At 36.3% G+C, this 22,123-nt stretch overlaps 1 protein-coding gene and 1 long non-coding RNA gene across 5 annotated transcripts; one reads left to right on the top strand and one right to left on the bottom strand.

Moving 5' to 3' along the window:
* Positions 1-1,836: 1,836 nt before the first annotated feature.
* LOC113313592 lies at positions 1,837-4,251 on the bottom strand. The gene is made up of 2 exons (XR_003341948.1): positions 3,900-4,251; positions 1,837-2,048 (listed from the first exon to the last, which is right to left on the bottom strand). It is a non-coding gene; the product is annotated as an uncharacterized LOC113313592 (long non-coding RNA).
* A 7,115-nt stretch (positions 4,252-11,366) lies between these two features.
* LOC113308697 (AUGMIN subunit 1-like) lies at positions 11,367-17,753 on the top strand. 4 transcript variants are annotated; one of them, XR_003339987.1, is made up of 8 exons: positions 11,367-11,810; positions 11,894-12,026; positions 12,161-12,295; positions 12,450-12,573; positions 13,425-13,562; positions 13,653-13,766; positions 16,387-16,495; positions 17,494-17,749. XR_003339987.1 is itself a non-coding variant. In XM_026557163.1 (7 exons), the coding sequence occupies exons 1-6, from the start codon at positions 11,561-11,563 to the stop codon at positions 13,758-13,760; spliced, it is 888 nt and encodes a 295-aa protein (XP_026412948.1). In that variant the 5' UTR covers positions 11,368-11,560; the 3' UTR covers positions 13,761-13,766; positions 17,494-17,753. The 4 variants fall into 4 exon arrangements, 1 of the variants encoding a protein (XP_026412948.1); XR_003339986.1 differs by having other exon boundaries at positions 11,368-11,810; positions 16,378-16,495; XM_026557163.1 differs by lacking the exon at positions 16,387-16,495 and having other exon boundaries at positions 11,368-11,810; positions 17,494-17,753.
* Positions 17,754-22,123: the final 4,370 nt, after the last annotated feature.

The following is a 22,123-nucleotide window of genomic DNA, read 5'->3' on the forward strand; positions in this document are numbered from 1 at the left end:
TTGAGCCTTGTATGAGCCTTTTGGCTAATCTTTAGAGTGTCTGTGTGGTTAACAATTACTCTTTATTAACAACGATCGATTCAGAAGACGAACCAGTGGATTGTACATCTCGAGGTATGCGAGGCTTGTCATCAAAAGAGGTGGGAATCGATAACGATCTCTCTTGCATTCATTATTGTTTTATAAATCTATCTTTTGTGAAATCCATGCATATTTTTGTTACCATATGATAGTGTATGTATGTATTATTTGTGTGTAATACAAACTAGTTTTCTTTTACATTTTGGGATGGGATTGGATCTTTAGAAACAACTAATATCTTTACAACTAATATCTTTGTTTTGGGAGTATTTACTTATTTTCCAAAATGTGATTCTTTCCATTGAATGGAAAGTGGTTACAATCTTTATTTGTTGTTAGCATGAAAGGGAGAAGTTTTCCTTTTGATTGGTGTGAGATGTGTGCTCCCAAATGTTATATTTATTTATTGCAAACCTAGATAGGCCTCGCTGGGCTGAATATTATATAAGTCTGGTTTTAATTTGGCCATTATATTTTCCCTATTTCTGTACGGGGGCAACACATGTCTCATACATGGATGTTTAATGTTCTTTTAAATTACTTTCAAAAGCTATTATATTATGTTTTGGTGTTTAGAGAAAGTGATGTTGAGAATATTATATAAGATTGTTGGATTTACGCGGTGTATATGGCTCTGCACTGTGTAAGCACTTCGGTCGGATATAATGTTGTTACCATTTGTTTCCTTTGAATACTTGATATGTAGAGTGTGCGTAGATAAGGTACTGGTAAGGTACATATAGTTTATGACTTGAGGACGGAAACCTCATGGGCGCTTTAATGATCATTGAAGAATCCGCAACAGTCATGCCTTGCTACTCCAAAGGAAGACTTTGCTCAACTACTATTTATGTTGTGAATGTGTGTCGGTTTATTGGTTGGTAGAACTTTATAATTTCAGTATTATTATTATTATATGCTTTATATGTTTTCCATGTTTTATCGGTTTTCAGTAAAACCTGCATTGTCTTTAAATCATTCTAGTGATTATTTGAAAAATAGTTGTTATTTCTGCGGGGCACCCATTTTAGGGATGATGTGCTCACCCATTCCCACTTTCAGTTTCAGAGACAGATCAAGTTGTGCACGTGGCGATGAAAGCTTTGAGGAGTTGGTTTCGGTAGTTGGTTAGCTTTCGCTATGTTTATTTTGTGTTTATATTCTATTTGTAAATCAACTCACTATTAAATATGTAACACTTAAGAGGAGTTCTTGTATTTATTTCAGAGAGGGTTTAGATTCGGGTTAATCTTTGTTTAGAACTTCTTTCTTAATGTTTAAATAGATGTCTTAGATCGTTAGTGCCTCATTTTATAGTTAATCTCTTGGATTAGTCAACTGCTAGCTTAGGGGGCGCTACAATAGTAATCCAGTCATACTACTAAGACTGAACAATCAAGCATAATATGCAAACGACCAATCTCCCCACATATATTCGATAGCTGGGGGCTTATTATTCTCCGCTACCCAGTGATACCCTAATGTGTCCCACAGGTACCCTCAAGGCAGATAGTCATCCCCCTATAGTAAAATAGGTATAAAATAATAATATCAACCCACAGCTCCCACCAGACAACTTCTAGGGTCTATGTAATCTATAGGTTGCTTGACCTATAGTAATATTGGGTACCGATCTTCCCCTACATACTAGTGCGTGGCTTCCCCACCTATAAACGCTTAGCGAGAATCCGTGGAGAACACAGACAATCCTCGCGAGGAGACTAGACAATGCATATACGCAAAATACACAATCAATGACACTCAAACATGTATTGCATACGAACATATAATTACATTCAAACATGCTCAAAAATAATAAGACACATCATACTCTCCATTCAAAGTAAATTAATGATTACAAGAGAGTTACAAGAGTTCCCACCTGTTTTGAAGACAAGCCTCGCCTACCTCAAGATTCTCAATCCACCGGTTCATCTTTTGAATAGATCGTTGTTAATAAAGACTAACTGTTAATCACATAAGCACTCTAAGAATTAGCCAAAAGGCTCATACAAGTCTCATAACATAATCTCAATATTATTGTCTATTTATAGGCTAAGTGAACTATCTAATGATTCTAAACCTATTTATGGTTTTTCATCTTTTCCATTCTATACCTTTAGCATATCTAAAGTTTACTAATCTAATTAAGTTGATTCTATAGTCCATTAAATATGTCTTAAGAATATCTACGACTTTGTAGAAAGAACCAAAAGATAACTCAGTCCATAAATGGTCCAAATCACCAAGATAACAAAACTATACCTAAGCCCAAGTCCACTAAACAAGCTCATTAACTTAAGGCCCAGTCCACCTAAGTCAACTAACGGTCAATAACAATCAAAGTGATCAATTAACAGTCAACGTCAGTCGACTGCCAGGTCCAAAGTCAAAGGAATCAAAGTTTGGTTAACAGTCAAGGTAGTCAAGGAATTCAACTCAGTTAAGGTGCACTGAGTTAGGTCTGGTCAAGTCTGATCACTGAGTTAACTCAGCCAGACACTCTAAGTCAGCTGAGCTGACTAACAAGCCAATGCTTAATCCAAAGCCCTTGCACGACCAAAAGAAACGGTTGCACCATCATGGTGCAACAACAACACATTACACAAAATCAGCCAAGACTCAAAAGATGCATTTCTAAACCCCATTGCAAAAGTACACAACTTAATTATCTCTTCTTTGTTTCAGCTCAAACACCATAGTGTCATAACTTCATGAAATGCCACTCCAGTATCACTATCATTCATACAAGAACCATTACATCAACCAACCGTTCTTTGTAATTCCAAAATAAATCTGTTTCATCTGCAACTACCAACTCTAACTCCAACTACCAGCTCGTACATCTATAACCGCCATTCTCAACTGAGAAACAACTTCAATACCAAACTCATCCACTTCTCTATCATCTAAGATTCGACTGAAATATCTTCTTTCTCAAATTTCTTACACAAGTTCACTTCATTCGCATCTGCATAACCATTATATGTCTCAACATCTTCTACATCACTACATCTTGATAACTTCAACTACATCTTCATCTAACTGACTTCATCACCAGTTCAATTGGATGAACTTGCTATGCAATCATCTAACATGACCTGCACCACACTAGTATCCAAAATTACAGCTGCAGCCCAACAATCCTAGTCAATCATCTAAATCTCAGCTCAGTTCTTTTCCTTGTACTGTATAACATCACCCTACTCAATTACAGCCACCAACATGTCTATCTCATGATTCAACATCACCTCAGCTTGCATCCCAGATCATCTACAACTCATCTAAACCACTTCATTACAACTTCATTATTAACACATCTTTCCTTCCTCCTTGTGATCTAACACAATCCTAACAAATAACTAAAGCTCCATACTATGCTCAACTCAACTTCTCTGCCTTGTCCTGCACCAACAACCGATTTGGTATCAACACCATCTCTAAAATCATGTGCTTTACTAATTCAGCAGCATTATCTCCATAGTTGCATCAACAATAACATCTCAATTACTTCCATTCACCTCAGCTCCACCAACAACGCAGCTATAACAACCAACACCATATCCTTACTTCAACTGCCTCACCATCACCATATCGAAATCACTAACAATAATCCTAATTAAGACAAACCCAAACCCCAATCTTCTCTGTAAAACCCTAATCAGACTTTATATTTCCTAAGAACTGAAATTAAATCACAAACATATAACCCAACTTCAATTAAGACTAAACCACCAAAGATTTACGACTTTCAACCACAAACTAAAACAAAATAATCATCAATTCAAAGAAAACCCTAATTAAAGTTTATGATTTACCTTTTCTTTTATTTCTTCATCAGAATAGCTTCATCTCCTCAATTCATCGACAACCCTCTTAATCTCCAATTATTACAACTCGATATCACTCTCGGTTCAACACAAAATCAACAACCCTAACTCTTAACTCTCTTCCAGATTCACAGAATCATATTCTTCTTCTTTATCTTTGTAATCCATAGAAGCAACAACTGATTCCCCATCGATTCTACTTCATCACCAATTCATCTTAACTCAACACTTAAAACTTCTCTCAAAACAAATCAAGATGAAGGACAAAGAGCGAGAGGAAGGAAGGAGAAGAAAATGGAGAGATAAAGAAATAAAAAGAATGAATAAGAAGAAAATAAAAATCGAGTTTATCTTCTCGATTAGGTGTCGATAAGACCAAGGAGAAATAACTGGTACACCCGCTCGCAGCCAACGGCTTCTAAGTGAAATTACAATTTTACCCTCCTTACATATCTGATGATTTCTTCTTCGTCTGATAACCGAATGACAAGTTCGAGTAGTCTACTTCGCATAACTTTTCGAGATCTATCTATCTATACTACTTTCGTATCTAGATTATTGTTAGATTAATTTCTATTAATTAACGTTCGGGTTAATTTAATCGACAAATGAAAGTGCTCATATGGCTAACCATTTGGTTAACTATTGTTGAACCAACAAATGTACATGTTTGGGTACGGCTACACAAACTTAAAATCGTGCATTTCACTTGTGTGTAACAAGCTAAGTTTTCGATCCAACGGTTGAAATATATTAGCTTGAATCTAATCAGGTTTTCATCTAACGGTGAATATTGAATGCTTTGTTACAAAGCTAACATTGATTGCAAACCTGATTTGAAAGACTATATAAGGGAGAACTCTAGAAACTGGGAAACCTAATCCCCACACCTCCTGTGTGATACTAGTTGTATTAGCTAGAGTCGATTCTCCTTTAACCTTAGATTTATTCTTGTAAACCAGGTTAACGACTTAAAGACTTCATTGGGATTGGGAAGCCAGACCGATACTACTTTCTCGTAGTTGTGTGATCTGATCTTGCATCTTCTATCATTTTGAGTATAATCGTAATGATTGGCTTGAGATTTATATCTCCGATAGGAAAGATATAAAAGTAATCACAAACATCTTCGTCTTATCGTTTGTGATTCCACAATATCTTCTTTCGCCGCGTCGATTAAGATTATTATGAGGTGATTGATAATACTAGGTTGTTCTTCGGGAATATAAGTCTGGTTTATCAATTGGTTCTTGTTCACCTTGATTATCAAAAGACGGAACAAAAAACTTGTAGGTATTTTTGTGGGAGACAAATTTATCTATTTTTGTAGACTTTTCTGTGTGATACAGATTTGTTTATTAAAGTCTTCGACTTTGGGTCGTAGCAACTCTTAGTTGTGGATGAGATCAGCCAAGGGAATCAAGTATGTAGTATCCTGTTGGGATCAGAGACGTAGGAGCATAACTGTACCTTGGATCATTGTGAGATTGATTGGGGTTCAACTACAGTCCAGACCGCAGTTAGTTTGTAGTAGGCTAGTGTCTGTAGCGGCTTAATACAGTGTGTGTTCAATCTGGACTAGGTCCCGGGGTTTTTCTGCGTTTGCGGTTTCCTCGTTAACAAAATTCTGGTGTCTGTGTTATTTTTATTCTGCATTATATTTTGTTATATAATTGAAATAGCACAGGTTGTGCATTTGAATCAATCAATTGGAAATCCGACCTTTGGTTGTTGATTGAAATTGATTGATACTTGAACATTGGTCTTTGGTATCGTTCAAGTGATTTCTCTTGTATTCAATTAGACTCGCAGATTTCTATTTGCTTGAGAAAGAATTGAATAAAGAAAGAGAGATATAACTCTTTGATATACATTATTAAGATTGAGTCTAGTTGATTCTCTTGAAAGTATATTGGAGTTTGTCCATACAGATTGCTAAGACAAATATTGGGTGTGGTTGTTGTACCCCCACTTTTTCAACTTGATAAAAAGGTTCGGACTTAACCAAACACAATAGGATTTCTTATCAAGTAAATATGAATTAACGTTTGTGTGATTTACTTTAATTATAATAAAACAATTATAATGCGAAAATAAAAGTAAATGACACAGCAAGATTTTGTTAACGAGGAAATCGGAAATGCAGAAAAACCCCGGGACCTTGTCCATAATTGAATACTCTCAGGATTAAGCCGCTACACAAAATTAAACCAACTTCGTATAGTTGAGACCAAACAACTAAACCTATAATTCACCTAGTTCCGTCTGTATTCCCACGCCTCCGACCTATGAATAAGTCACATACTTGGAACAATTCCTTTGGTTTGTATTCCAAACAGTAAATGAACAACAAATTTGTTTGGTATCAACTTTCTTCAACCAAGTGATGTGAGTTCGACAAAGGCTCTTCTGTTTATCTCAATAAACTCCTTCGTCAGGTTCTTAGATCTATTTTATTCTCAACTACTGAAGTAATTGTTAAGATTTTGCAGTCAATACTTTTAATCACAAAGAATTGTATTGATGTCGATCTACACAACTAATCAATCCAATCTACCACAAGGATAAACCGATTATAGTTGGATCCTCTATACCGAAATAAGTATTGTGCACACCAAAGTTTATGAACCCCAAATCAGAAATCTTCAATATCTTCTTTGTCTTCAAATCTTCTTAGATCTTCAATAAACACCTGCACACAACAACTGGAATCTCTTGTGATCAATCACGCACAGAATGGAGTCTGTTAACAATGGATTATCACGAGATCGTCTTTAACACTAACAACAGTCTAAAGATCCCTGTCGAAACTTCAATCTAGTTTGAGTGAATCTTATATCATAATAGAAGATTCTCAAGCAAAAACAAACTAGGTGCAATCAAATTTCAACTACCGATAGTCAATCAAATCAATCGAAAACACAAGATAAACCGCAATTATCTAGTTTCCCACCAACGGTACTAATAGAGCTTCTCAATCCCAAAGAAGACTTTAAACTGAGCGGCCATAAGAGATTTCACCTAGTTAGGTTACTCTTCTCTCCGAATAGGCGGCTTCACCAGTAACAACACAACCGAGGAAGTTTGCTGTCACGAAGGATTAGTTTTCTATAAATGCAAACTTCAAGTATTTATAGACAAGGAAGTTTGGACACTAAGGAATTTCCAAAATCGAAAATATTCTCAAGATATTCATTAAAGCACAAATTCGGTTTCCATAATTCCTGGAAATGCTCTGTCCAAAATAATGACCGAAAATCTCTTTGGAAAATCTTTAACTAGTAAATGCACATTACTAATTCTTATTTTCCTAAAATAAAATTAAAACCTTAATTAAAAGATTTTTAACTTATTTATGTTTCGATCCTGGGATTTTCTTCCTTTAGCTATTAAGGAATAACTTTGAACAATAAAAGATAAACATTACTACATGTGTTCAAAGTGTGTCGACATCCTTACTTAGTAAGTCCTCTTTCATACTTCCAACCTTGAAACCGATTTTCCACACTTCCAAACAAGTTTAGAATTGGTTCATCTAACTTTCAAGAACTATGTGATTGATCAAGAACACTCAATCACAAATCATGAGTTTAACGGTTCTACCAAAACAAGTTTCGGTTCTACCTCCATGTGAGTACTGTGCATAGTCACACTAGCTTTCCAAAATTCGGTTGACTAGGTACTAGGATCGGTTCCCCACATATATATGGTATCTAACTTATATGTGTTGCAAATGTCCATAGGATCGGTTCCCCTTTGCCTAAAAACGTGTTGCACATATCCATAGGATCGGTTCCCCTTTCTGCTACAAACTTGATGCACCTCATACAAGGATCGATTCCCCTTTGTGATGTGTTGCACCTATTACTAGGATCGGTTCCCCTTTACCCAGATTCGGTCATACACAAATCACAAATACCATCTCAGGTGATTACTTAAGATCGGTTTCACTAATAAAAGTCATACCAATACATAAGTCAGGCCTTTGTGAATAGTTTTACCAAGAACACAAACAAGTCATGAGCGGTTATACTAAATCACACATATTGGTTGTTCACAAGATATGCAATGAATAACAATACCAATAACGCTTGGCGATTTCCTTTTCGATTCATAAACAAGTTTATGAACTTACTTCCTTAAAACACATGTAAAACATTGTTTCCTAGGATAAAATCCTCACCTCATACCCACACATAATCACAATAGAATTTAAACGATTATGTCGATGTCTTATCTACAAAGTTTAATGGTTAAGCAATAAACCTCGTATTGTATTCCTTAATACTATGTATATCTAGAGTGTTCATGTTTCGAAGTTTTGTTTTCAATATGCACGACTTCAAAGATACGTTAGGGAATGAAACAGTTCAAGTCAAATATCACTAACCTCAAGTGGAAGGATGATGTTGTCGTTGTAGCTTCTTACTTCTTCACTTCTTCAAGTCTTCGCAATACTTTTAATGTCTCATATCCTAATACTTTCAAGTTAACCTATATAAAGTTGATTCTAGTATATAATCAAGTGACTCTTATAATGAGTTTTGATTCACTAAAATATGACAACCAAACTTGACATACCAACGCTTGGTGGGTTCAACCGAGCTATGCTCTAACAATCTCCCCCTTTGTGAATTTTAGTGACAAAACTCTTACAACCATATGGATAAACAAATGACAAAAATTCATTACACATACGCTTGATTCCCGAATTCAACAACACAATAACTTGTATACATTCAATCCTTATATGCCGCTGTTGACATTATAATAACAAAGCTAATACCCCCCCTAAAGGTGAGATAGGTATATTTTATCAATCCGCACGTCTTTGTTATACCAATTAATATGATATGTTACCCCCTCTTAGTCTATGCAATATATCGTTTTTGTAGGACACGCGACAAGTAGTTTTTGCCAGTTGTGTATTTAATGTCAGTCAAAAAGTCTGCATTTAGACCTTTTAGAAACACTATCTACAGTGCTACACATGTTCTTTTTTTTTTTAAGCACATCATGCGGTAGTTGATGGTCCTTGAGAACGTGATTGGTGCTCGTTTTGTTTGTATGAAGATACTTTTGTTATTTTTAATATAGGATTCAGATTTTAACTTAATCTTAGATATAAGCCGGCATTGTGTAAGAAAACACGAGCATGCCGGCAACATTTCCGGCATTTATGTTTCATAATAAACAATGTCGATTGTTATGAAATTTGATCCAGAGAATCTTGTTTTGTTACTAACTCATTACCGACACTGATATGACATTGCAAAATAATACCGAAATAATTTGTCAGCATGGCATTCATATTAAATTCAATGTCGGTTCTTATTTCCGGCAGGGTCTTCAACATTAAATTGATGCCGACATGGTATTCATATGAAATTCAATGCCGGTTCTTATTTCGGCATGGTCTTCATCACTACCGACATGTAAAAAAAATCGTTTTCATAGTGAGGAGCCGGCAGAGAAGGAGAAGATAATTTAAAAGGGAGTGGGAAATATTTAGGTTTGATGTAGTTTTCTTTTTAAAGGGTAGTTTCATAAATCTACCCCTAAATAACACCCCTTAGTAGACACCATTGGATGGGGATAGTAATTTATATCCCCCAATTAGTTTATGTATCCCCCAATTGCGCGTTCTTTTATTACAATCCTTTTTCAGTAATCATAACTTGATTGAGGTTGCATCATGGAAGAAAACACATTGATTCACCAGTTACTAAAAAAAATATGACGGTTCGGGTTTTATCTAGAATACTCATCATTATCGTTGTTTATCATGTTATCTCTGAGTTTGTGAAACATGGTGCAGCTAAATCCTCTGGATTAACTCTATTCGTGTTAATACTGGTCATGTGTTTGACCAGAATTTATAGATTTTTTCTGTCTGATATTACTCTTAGTCTCTAAGGTGGGTTTGAAATGACAAGGGTACCCAACTACACCACAATCTTTTTGTTTCAACCTATAAGTACGATACCAAGTGTGATTGTCTATGGACAAAGTCGAGAAAATACGATAACAAGGTATACTATAGGATGAAACATAGGATGAAACCTATATACTATAGGATCACAATTAAGTGTCTTGGATTAACGTACTGTGTATTTACTTTTAATTATAATAAAATAATTATAATTGCGAAAAGTAAAAGTAAATCACATAACAAAATTTTGTTAACGAGGAAACCGCAAATGCAAAAAAAAAAACCCGGGATCTAGTCCAGTTTTGAATACTTTCATAATTAAGCCGTTATGCAAAGAACAAAGACCAACTTCGTATTGTTGAGACAAAGTAATCTACCCCTAGTCTCAGTACCCCTGCTCCTACAACCATCTGGTCAACGCACGTGAATCCCAAGACTGAAATCACTATCTTGAATTGCTTTATCGATGTAAAGTCTTAAGCACTCAACTCCTTTTGATCGTATTCCAAACAGTAAAGGAACAAAACTGTTTGGTAACTCCTCTATCAATCTTTTAAGAATAAAGATATGTTGAGTTTTGACAAAGGCTCTTCCATTTAAACAAGTAAACTCTTTTGTCAGGTAAGATCAATCAAGATCCGAAATAATCAGATCTAGATTCACAACTATCAGATTCGGATACTGAAGAATACCGAATATTTGATCAAATCTATCAAAGATAAATTAGATCTTAGTCGGATCTCAGCCGATCAAGATGTGTGCACAAATATCACGAGATACGAAAAACCAACCAGAAAAATCTTCTTGACTTCAAATCTTTAATTGCCTTCAATTTTACATGCACACCACAAACTTAATTTCACTTAATCGATCACGCACGGAACAGAGTATGTTAGCAATGAATGATCACAAGTTGTCTTCAAATAAAAAAACAGTTCTGAAGATCCCGTCGATAATTTGATCTAGTTTGAGTGACCTTATATTAGAAGATAAGGCTCTCAAGCATTCAATAAAAATATATGCCGACACTTTTAGCGTTGAACGCATCTACTGTCGGTATGGAATTCAACCGCCAAATCTATACCGACAGGAAGAGCCGGCACGACATTCATCGTCCAAACAATACCGACTGCATTGGGGGATCAGTGATTTCAACGCGAAATTGATCGTCTTACTCTTCTTGATCAGTGATTTGATGCAACTTTTCTTTTAGTTTTAGGTTTGATCAGAAATTTTTGATTTGATCAGAAACCATAAGGACGAATTAATGTGAAACATAAGATGAATCGAAGAAAAGAAAATGGCAGAAGAAGAGAAGAGTCGGCATAGAGGATGGGGAAGATTTGTTTTAAGAATTAGGTTTTGTGTTTTACAGGAAAAAGGGTAGCACAGTCATTTCAGTAATTAAAGTCTCCTCTTTTGACAAAATCGAGCTCTAGTTAACCCGGAATATCCCAATATGTGAGAGTATCCCCAAATGTGGGTTCAAAAACAACAACTAGGCTTTGGAGAACATATTTTTCAAAACGAAAACAAATATTTGTCAAAAAAAAAAAAAAAACCTTCGCAAACATTTGCTAGGTAAAAGCTTGTACCAGAATTTGTATCATAAACCCCAAAATCGTTTGCACTTATTTAAAAACTGCTGCAAGTTAATCACAAAACCCCAAAATCGGATAACATAAAATCCCTCGATCCGGAGGGAACTTGTGTTAAGATGAGCGATCTTGGAGATCATTCTGTAAATGAAGGGAAAAGTGGATTTGATAGTACAAGAATTGCGGAAGTAAAAGCTTGGCTTGTTTCTCAATTTGAATCTGTTGGAAAAGATGTGCCGGATTTTGAATATACCACTAGAAGTATTTCACATTTACATTCTCTTGCTTCTATTTCTCAAGCTAAGACTCAAGCTGCTGGAATCGTTGCTTCAGATCTTCGTCAGAAAGCAATGGAGTATCGTTCTCAAGGTTTTTTTATTATTATTTTTTTATTTTTTATGTAATTCTTATTCCAAACCCTGAAAAGGGATTAAACGTGTGGTCATTTACAGCGGCGAGGATTAGAGAAATTTTACAAAGTGTAGGGTTGGCACAAGAAGGTTTACCACCAAATGCAGTTACATCTGTACAAGTTGTTGCGAATGTTGCAAATTTGTTGAATATAAGAGATACTGAAATGAGCAGGTAATTGTTTTTTGCTCCCCCACCCCCCCCCCCCCCCCCCCCCCCCCCACCCCCCCCCCCCCCCACCCCCTTTTATTAATGAAATTTGGACTAGAATGGATAATTTTGTCATATGTTTGGTACCTGGGTTTCAGTTTTCTAGTAGCAATGGCTGATATTTCTTTGAGGAAGAGTGGAGTAGAGGAGAAAAGGGCAAATGTACAAAAGGAGTCCAAAGTTTTACTGGATTACACTCGCAAAGCTATTTCTAGACTTACATATTTGAAAAGGTTTTCTTTCTTGGTATAATATAATACTTCGATGCAGTAAAAACTAATGAAGTTTCAAATTTCTTATATGAACTGCATTGTGAAAGTTTATAGTTCTAATTGAGGGTTAATTGTAGAAGTACATTTGGTGAATGAATACGCTGTGTATTTGCAGAACACTTGGACAGTTGGAAGATGATGTGGCTACTTGTGAGGGTCAAATGAATCATTGGAAAACTAATTTGACAATTATGCTTTCAAAAGAGCGTCAGTACTTGCAGCAGTTTTCTAATTATAAGGTATGCATTTGCTTCCTCTCCTTCTCTCTCTTTTCTTGTTCATTCATCATGTGGACATTCATAATCATATTTCTGAAAGGAGACCAAAGTACCAAACAATATGCAAAAATTATAAATCAACAACTTCAAACAATTAGGAAGATAACAGATCTAATGAATCCATTTTATGTAGCCATCTCAAATGAAGTTACATATCTATTTGATTTAGCTAATAAATGAGAATCTACTTTAACATAAAATAACAGAGTCCAGTGCCCTTCTGGTCTCTTCCGCATTGTTACAAGCACATTAAAGTATTGTGTTTTGTGATATGTGTTTTGAGGGATTTAAAATGCCATGACAGATAAATCCTCCAATATATGTACTGACTGCTAAACTATATAAATTTGCTATTGGATTCATGTGCTGTGTTACGAAACGTCCTATTGCATACCACCCAACATTTCATCAGCATATATAGCACTCATATACTCATGCATATATATATCGTCTACTGATGCATATTATTGTTGAAATCTAATAAAATTCTAACAGATGCCAGCAATGAATTAGATCAGAAGTTATGGTTGTTGACATACTTATCCATTTGGATACATGCTTAAGAAAGGAAAGGACATCACAAATAGAATGTTGTCATTGCGTGATCTTGAGACATTTGTTGTATAAATATATTTTAAGTAACTAAGTAAGATTGGTGAAAGTAGATTCTGTTTTTTCCCTTTATATGATACTAGATCATTAGTTCTAGATGGCCGTTTTGAATTGTTTGTTTATAATTGCAGATGTACTTTCTGCTATTCAGAGCTTTCTTAAATATTATATAACAATACTTGGGAATTCCTTTGAGGCAGGCATTACTCAATCGTGTGGGTTACACATCAGATATCAGCCATGGTGAATTGGTTGAAATGGATGAACACCGAAAGGAGTTGGAGAAAAAGACAAAGCCTATCATGGATACCTTGAGAAGCTACCAAGACTTACCTCCTGTATTTTCTAGTCTCAGCCTCTTGTACGATGGTTTACACTAAATTCACTTTGATTATGTATTATATCTCAATAAATTTTCCTCTTTTCAGGATAAAGCTCTTGCTGCTTTAGCAATTGAGGAAAAACGAAGGCAATATGCAGCTGCTGAAAAGTACCTTGAAGAAGTTCTGCATTCAGCTCTTGCCACGTCAGAATAATTCCAGGTGTGTGAATTTTCGGTGCTATGTATGTATTACTTGATTCCATGCATTCCTTAAAATTCACGTGGAATGACGTTATTATATGGTCAGTTTGTTTTTTATATAAGATCATTTTGATACTGAACTTTGTGAAAGTACAAAACTTTTTACTTGGTTAAAGGACATGTTGTAGCACCACTTATGACCATATTTAGTATGATATCCTCTGAGAGAATCCTGCAGTCCTCGTGAATGCAAAAATTCCAATCTCCTTATGCCATTTGGTGAGGGACCCAAGAAGTCAGTTTCAAGGCTATAAATACCCGAAGCATGTTTTTGATCCTCTTAGAAGGGCAACTATGAAACAACACATATTGATGCCCAGATCTCACACCCAAGTTTAGAAATGCGTGAAATTTACGAAATGTAGTGCTAACAGTGGTCAGTTTCTACATATGATGATTAGTGATTATGAGACACTTTCTGAGGTGGGTTTGGGAGGATTAAAAAGAGAGATGAAAGTCCTGTTTGGCTTGTAGTTGGTACTGGCAAATGTTCTTTTCACTCCCCTAAACTAAAGTAGGCCTTCTTTATTTTAAAGATGAATATTATGTTCACGAAATTTTAACGCTCACAGCTTTTTTTGAGGTCGTAAAACTTAGACTAGGTGCTTAGTGCTTGCTTTGTTTTCTGAAGTTATATCGTCAGCGGTTGTCCAAGTTGCAAATAGATTATAGATGTCTAGCTGTTCACTATTGGATTTACGTAGTCATGAATTCATGTACAACTATACGGGACGACACTGGTTTATTCTTTTCTTGAGGAATTGCCTGCACAAGTTAAAGATCAGTTTTTTGTGTTGTAGACTGCTTCTCAGCTAAGGTCTTTGCTATCCCGAAGCCAGCTAGATGAGCAACCATTTCATTATCTAAGAGTACATTACTTGGCTGGATATCAGTGTACAACCAGCTCGAGATGACCATAATGGAGATACTCCAAAGCAAATGCAACTCAACACCTAAGGAAATGGTTATTCTTCGAAGGAGAGTTAAGCAGTAGTTCTATAAGTAGTCACTTATCTACGCTTCCATTAGGCATGTATTGGAAACTAGAGCTTTGAATTAGTGACTGGATCAAGCAGTGATGACCGTAACAAGGTTCAGCAGTAGTTATGCAAATAAAGCCACTTATCTAGGCTTTTATTAGCCATGTACCGGAAAACTTGAGCTTTGGACTGGGGACTGGTGAGGATGCTTTAATGGGGCAAGTTGGTAATTGTAGATTTAGTGCACCACCACACAGTGCGTAGTTTCCTGTTAATGATTGAGTTCTTAAATTTGAAAAAGGTCCACCCTTGGGGAATTTCTCCTTGGAGCTTATTGAAAGATAGTTTAAGATGTCTGAGATTTTCAAGTGCCTTGAAGGAGCCAGGAATCAGGCCAGAGAGGTTACTATAAAAGAGATCCATGCTTTCTAAGCTATTAGTTTAGCAAATGATTCCAAAATAGATCCTTGAGACGAGTTCTTTGACAAGCGTAGATAACCTATATTGCTAGGAATATTACCTGACAATTTATTCATTGTTAGATCTAATTCTTCCACAGTGATCAACTTTCCCGCTTCCAATTGTAGAATTCCATCAAGAGAACTAGTCAATGTGTTTAGAAATGCGAGATTTAGGAACTGAACAAACTGATGGTATTGGTCCAGATAATGAATTGGATTTGTAGAGAAAGTGTTTGTAGCTGACTGAGATTGTTCGTGCAATTCGGTATCAAGCCTGTGAGCTTGTTTCCATGAAGACCTAATTCTCCCTATTGACTTAGAGTGCACTACTCACTTGGATTCAATCCTTGTAACTCAACCAAATTACCGATTCCCATAGGCATTCTCCCTTGATCTGTGATCTGGTGGCCATGAAAATCTGAGTTGTCGAGAGATTTCCAATAAAATCAGGAAAGAAACCAATCAGCAGATTATGTTCAGTTTGTCAGTGCAGTATAGAAGTGAAGCTTACCTTTTGGTACTTCAATGGTTAAGCCAAAGCTGCCAAACCCAGCTAGACTAAATATTTGCAGGAATTGCAAATTTGGTATTGACCAGTAATTAATAGCCCGTTTGGATACTCAATTAGAAGTGACATTTTGACTTCTATAAGTCAAAAAGGCGAAAGTAAAAGGTTGGATAGTTGAAATAAACCGATTTATGGAAGTAACTTATAAGTCAAAAAGGAGCTCCGTAGAGAAGCAAAAAAAATTGGCTTCTCACTTCTGCAAGAAGTAGCTTCTAGGGGACCCGCTTTCACTTTTATCACTTTTACCGGTTTCTACCCTTCATCTCTTTTCTTCTTCCTATCTTCTTTCTCTCTTTCCTGTGGTAGAAAACTTCATTTTGAAGAGAAAATGAATGCCCAAATCTCATATTAATTTTTTCATTTTACTGGTAGTCGTTCGAATTTATCATACAAGGTTTTTAACATTTTTGTTGACTTATAAAAATTTGGATTAGATTTCGAACCCTATTTTAGCGATAAGTTGATGCCGTCGCAATAAAAATCAATGGCTGATCGATCAAAAAAAATGGATTTGGAAAAATTACGACAATCAAACTAACAATTCCATTGTTTCTATACTAGCACTAGCAGTAAACAACAAAGAAAAGATCGAAAGTGAACGGGAGATGGAATGGGAACAGTGAAAGAGAAGAATGATGCTACAGCAGTTTAATTGATTGTTTAAAGCTTTGAAAATGAGGTTAGTTGTCAATAAATCTTACATATATGATAACAATAATTTACTTAATTGCATACTTATTTAGATTATTGATCTTTAATTTAGATAAATTAGTGAAGACAGTTAATTGTGGTTGAACCAATCTATTACACTGCCTGCTCCTAATCTGAACAAGTAGCTCACTATGGATGATTCTCAAACCAACCGTGCTAGCTAGGGCCAGGTTGAATAATTTGAATGACCTTGCTTGATAAGTGGGGCATTTCAAACCAGGTAATGTTTAAAATGAAAAAATATCGGTACTACTGAAATTAATCAACTGCCTATGTTTGGCATGAAGAACTCCGGTGAAAAGGATGATTTACAAGCAATGTCCAATCTGAGTAGTTCATTCGGTAGTTAAAGTTAGTTATGGTGATTTGAGTATGTTGGGGTTTATCCAAAATGGGGATTTGTTATTTCTTTAGCGTTCTAATGTGTAGAATACTTCACCATATTGATGTAAAATTTTCAGTGATTTTACTATGATATATGATAATGATTGAACCTTAGGAGGCATGAAGTGGTGTTTTGGGTTGATATGGTTGTCTCTTGTTTGTCCCGTCAAAACCCAGACTTTAATCCTTAGTGATTCTGTAGCCCACACTATAGTTCCAGCTTGCCTTAATGATTCTATAGCTTCCCGTATTGATTACACCTTGCTGCAGCTTATCTTCATATAGGATTTGTTTGAGCAAGTGCACACATGAGTTTCAGTTGCATTATGCAATTGCAAAATAAGGGATTTGGTTATTATACTATAAAACATTAAAGAGTCTTCCATTCACTATCAAACTCATGCAACCCAAAAGAATGAAACCTGCACTGCCCATAAGGTGGAATTTGTTAATCATAACATGTCTGTAAGTTGCATTGGAGCAGGTTAATCCAGCTGAACAAAACTGAAAGAAAGAATGTACAGGTTGCTTTCTTAACTTTAATATCAGTGGCTAACTAGCTATATTTTTGATCAACTGCAGGTGAATTTCGTCACTGATTCCGACACTGGTTCAAAGGTACACTGAATTTCGTTGGTTGATCACATCAGCTAATACAAGGCCAGCGAGAAAGATGTCATTTTACCACAAGATCTTCACAAAGGGCTACCTGGATACACACACAACACAATCTTGTTCCCTTGTTATCGTTAAATTTGGATGTTTGATATATTTTGTTTTGGATTCCATGAACTTATAATATAATAGTTACACGATAATGAACATATTTTGACTTCTACTCTTGTTATGTTGCCAAACTTGCTTTCTGACTTTTTAACTTGTAAGCCAGGCAGTTGCCGGACAAACTTGTCCGCTTTTTAGCTTCTGAGAAGTCCAGAAGCACTTCTTGCTTCTACTGTCACTGCGAGCGAAACTTGAATTTCTCCGGCAAGTCGATTGTTTAACCGAATAGTATTTTAAGATTAGGACTACCACTGGCAGGAATTTCCCTTTCTAATCTAAACAAGCGCCAAAAAAAAGTTCTTTTTGGAGTAATGATTAGGGAAAAGCGAAAAGGAAGAATTTTTTATTGATAAGAGAGGCAGCCACGTTACATAGGTATAATGTTCTTTACATACAGAGAAAGGGAAAACCCTAGTCATCTAATGGACCGCACATCCATGGGCCGTAGGCCCTATAACACTCCGCCTTGTGCGGTTCAAAAGTGGAATATCAAATGTGTTGCCTCATTAAGCCTTGATAAGGAAAACCCAATCCTTGACAAAAGGAAAAGAGTACAACGTGTTGAGTCCTAGTGAAGTAGCTCCATACAGCTGACGACTTCTCTAATCGCTTCAGAAATTCCTAAAGTAGAATAACCATGTGGGAAAAGAAAAACCTCAATCGAGTAATTATAATCTTGGCGTCGTCTCATTAAAAACTTTGCCGAGTAACAAAACCCAGTAGGAAACAGTAATCTCGGTGAGGAAAAAAAAGTTCAACACACCGTTAGATGCTCCCCCTGATGCCAGACGATTTTTTTAGTCTTATGCATTCATGGGGATCGGACAATTTCTTTAATCCTGCGCAATCAATAGAGTTCGGACAATTTTCTTAGTCCTGTACTTTTCACGTGTGGACTTAGTTAATAAGTCTGCCACATTTTCACCAGACTTTACTTTGTTGACTTTAAATGTCTTGAAGACGTCGTTGTTGTTGATTGTATTATAATGCTTAACAGACTGTCACACATCATTTCTTTGATTTAGATATTTTCAGTAATATCAATGCGGTCTTTAGCGTTAAAGATATGCCTGGTGTTGTTTAACATTATCTCGCCCAAAAACCTTGTCGAGTAACAAAAACTTTATAGGAAAAAATGATTTCGATCAAAGGGAAAAAAAGTACAACAAACCTTCACATTTCGAAGTAAATTATGTCGACATCATATCCTTGGAACCTCCCCCTGATGTCATCATCTTCCCCTGTTTCCATTAAAGGGAGTGTCTAGACAATTTTTTTAGTCATGTGTTTTACGAAAGTGAATTTAGGTAATGTTTAGTAAATAATTCTACCACATCTCACCATGATTACTTCCATGAAATGTAGCTTATATTTCCTTGATAATCAACAATTCTTCGGATTGCAGTTTCGTTAGCAAACCTTTTCATGTATTTGTAGGGATAAACTAACAATTATAAAAGTTTCCTTTAGGTATATGATTACATTCCATATATCATTCAATGACACTGCGTTGGCGCTGAGCTATATCTAGCTAATAAGTTCAAATGAGGATGTTGTATTTTTTCAAGCGTACAATATCTAAGTACAATAATGTGTCTATTGCACTAAGATAGGGGAATTTTCATCTCCCAACACATATTCGTCATATTACTTTAGACGAAATGGTCATTCATGTACATTTGAAACTCGAATAATCATGGGAGTGTAACATGATACATGTCCTTGTTAAACTGCCTGACAATGGATATATGCAAACTGGTGGAATAATATACCACAATTCGGTCTTCTGGTTCAGAACAAAGATAAGATCGAGATTTCCCAGGATTTTCATCGCAAATTAAGATTTTAAATAGCTTGTAAGATCTCTTATTCCATTAAGAGTACTTATCATGTCCATACCACCGACATAGATAGCTATAATTCTGAATCAGGAACTTAATTAATACACATGGCACAAACCCTCACTTGTTTATCCCTTCCCAATCAAATAGTCACTTAGACGGGTATACCATATCCACCCGATTGTTTCAATCAATAAGTGAGTGTTCCAGTGTAAATGCAAACACACTCCGTGATTTAGAGTCAGTTGACTTGGGAAGCAAAAGGCCATCATGCACTTTTGCAAATATCTTTGAGTCTAAATCTCTAGAGATATATGGTGTAAAAGGAAAGAAGTACCTAAACTAGCCTGCAAGTGCACAGGGAAGTTGAAGCAAGAAAAAGTAAATAAGGGTTTTTTCCACAGGGACTTGGAGGATTTGCTAAAGTTTTCTAAATTTCTAAGGTTATCTGAGTTCAAAGGAAGGTACTAAGGCTTTTGATTCCACTACTTGACCCTAGGCTAAGGAAATTATGATGCAATGTATGTCTTGTTCTTTCCTGAAAGATTACAATGAGGATTCTACTAACTATCCTAGCCAAATTACCCCTAGCATCAGTTGTCTTTAATCAGCACAACTAATCACAGGCATTTAGCTTCTCTAGCTAGTTTGGCTTAAAGCAGTCTCTCTAGTGGATTGAATTCTTGGCCAAAGACCTAGCTCCACTCCTAGTATCAGCTGTCTTCTAACAGCACAGGTGATCACAAGCAGGTAGCCCAAATGACTAAGCATTCATCCTAAGGCAAATCAGCTCAATAAAAGAACACACAAATACATTAACATTCCTAGCATATGATCAAGAGCTTCCTCTAAGCCCTAGCAAGTGAATTAGAACATGGACATGCTTGTAATCATGATACTAACAGGTATAAACATGCTCCACATTACACAACATACAATTCACATTCAACTTTTATGCATAAGAAAGATTCAACATGAATTGAAAATGAACTGCAAATATTGCTCACTGGCTAGCCCAGAGATGTTTCTACACTCATCCTACATCTCTATTTATACCCAAAACATTCAATTGGGGTTTACAATGTTTTCCCCCAAATTTGATAAAATTAGGGTTCTTGGGAAAATGGGGAAAACTCACCGTACCCTCTGAATTCGTTGTCTCCTCTGCAATTGAGCGCTGACCCATGCTTGTACTTTTCCTCCTCTGCTAATCTTCTACTCGAACGCTGCTCCAATTTCATTCTTCTCTCCACTGTGAAACCCTAGCTATGTTTGTCTTCTTGGTAGCATCAAAAATTAATGCTAAGAACAAGACAGACACGACTAGGGAAGAGGTAGGTGATGGTGGTGGTGTCCTTGTGGTCGTGGTGGAGATGGAAGAGAGGCAGGAGCAGAGCTCGACTGCAACTGTCGGGGGAAGAAGAAAGATTTTGGGGGAAGTGAGTTTTGGGGAAGAAGAAGGTGGGTGTTTGTTTTGGGTCGATGGTTTTGGATGCTAGGGTGTGAAGCGGGGATAGCGCGGTTTGATGATCTGCGACAAGGAGCGATGGATGGGAAGATGGTAGGTGGATCCAACGGCGATACGGAGGTAAGCGTGGAGCGACCGTCGGATGAAGGGATGTAGCAAAACGGACGACCCAAGATGGAGATGGGCGTTGCGATGTAAAGCGGGGGCTTCGGAGTTTGATGTGATGATGGAGCGACCGTAGGATGCTGAGATGCTTCGATCTGACGGCTGAAATCCGAGACGGGCTTGGATAGTGGAAATGTGTTTGAGTAAGGGTTTTGGGCCTTGGGTATGCCAAGCCCATATCTTCTTTAAGGACAATTCTTCTTCTTCAAGCCCACTTCTAGCCTTTTGGTCTTGTGCACACCATTCTTCGCGGCTTCCTTGTGTAATTCCTCCCGGCTTTTCACTACTTTTCTGCTCTTTTCCGCTCTGCTATTCATCCAAACTTTATTTATTACCTAAAAATGCAAAATTAAGTAAGAAAAATATTTATTCTGGAAAACAATGAAAATACAGAATATGGGATAAAATGTAGAATTAATGCACAAAAGATGAGTTAAATGCCAACAAAAAGGGATAAATATATACAATATTTGGCACTCATCAAATACCCCCAAACCTGAATTTTACTTGTCCTCAAGTAAAACAAAACTAAGGAAATCCTACCTATACCACTGTCGCTGGTCTCTCGAATGCATTTAGCGTATGCACTAAGCCTTTTAAACCACTAAGTGTCCCTAGTGGACGAGTTGAAGTCTCGTGAAGGTTTGCTTAGAACGTACCTACAAAGTTCTAGGTCAAAATATAAGCTCAGATTCCATCAAATGTGACATGTGCAAGACAGTTAAGCTCACAGCAAATATGGAGATGTCAATCTAGCTATCAAAGGCACAATCCTAGCACTGATAACAAAAAAAAGACATGTGATAAGAGTGTAAAGTGTATCTACACATGTGTAAAGAAAGATCGGATGTTATGACTACTAATCACCAAGAGATAGTTTCTCAGGCTAAGAACCAAGGTCGAAATCTAGCTAGCTGTCCGGACTTTACGAGAATTGTGAATGAGTTGGAGGTAT

This window comes from Papaver somniferum, chromosome 9, assembly GCF_003573695.1.
Source record: "Papaver somniferum cultivar HN1 chromosome 9, ASM357369v1, whole genome shotgun sequence".
NCBI classification, from domain to species: Eukaryota; Viridiplantae; Streptophyta; class Magnoliopsida; order Ranunculales; family Papaveraceae; genus Papaver; species Papaver somniferum.

Coding starts and splice junctions, on each gene's coding strand:
- LOC113308697 (XM_026557163.1), top strand. CDS start 11,561: ATGAGCGATCTTGGAGATCATTCTGTAAATGAAGGGAAAAGTGGATTT. Junction 12,296..12,449: donor AGACTTACATATTTGAAAAG/GTTTTCTTTCTT, acceptor GTGTATTTGCAG/AACACTTGGACAGTTGGAAG. Junction 12,574..13,424: donor AGCAGTTTTCTAATTATAAG/GTATGCATTTGC, acceptor CCTTTGAGGCAG/GCATTACTCAATCGTGTGGG.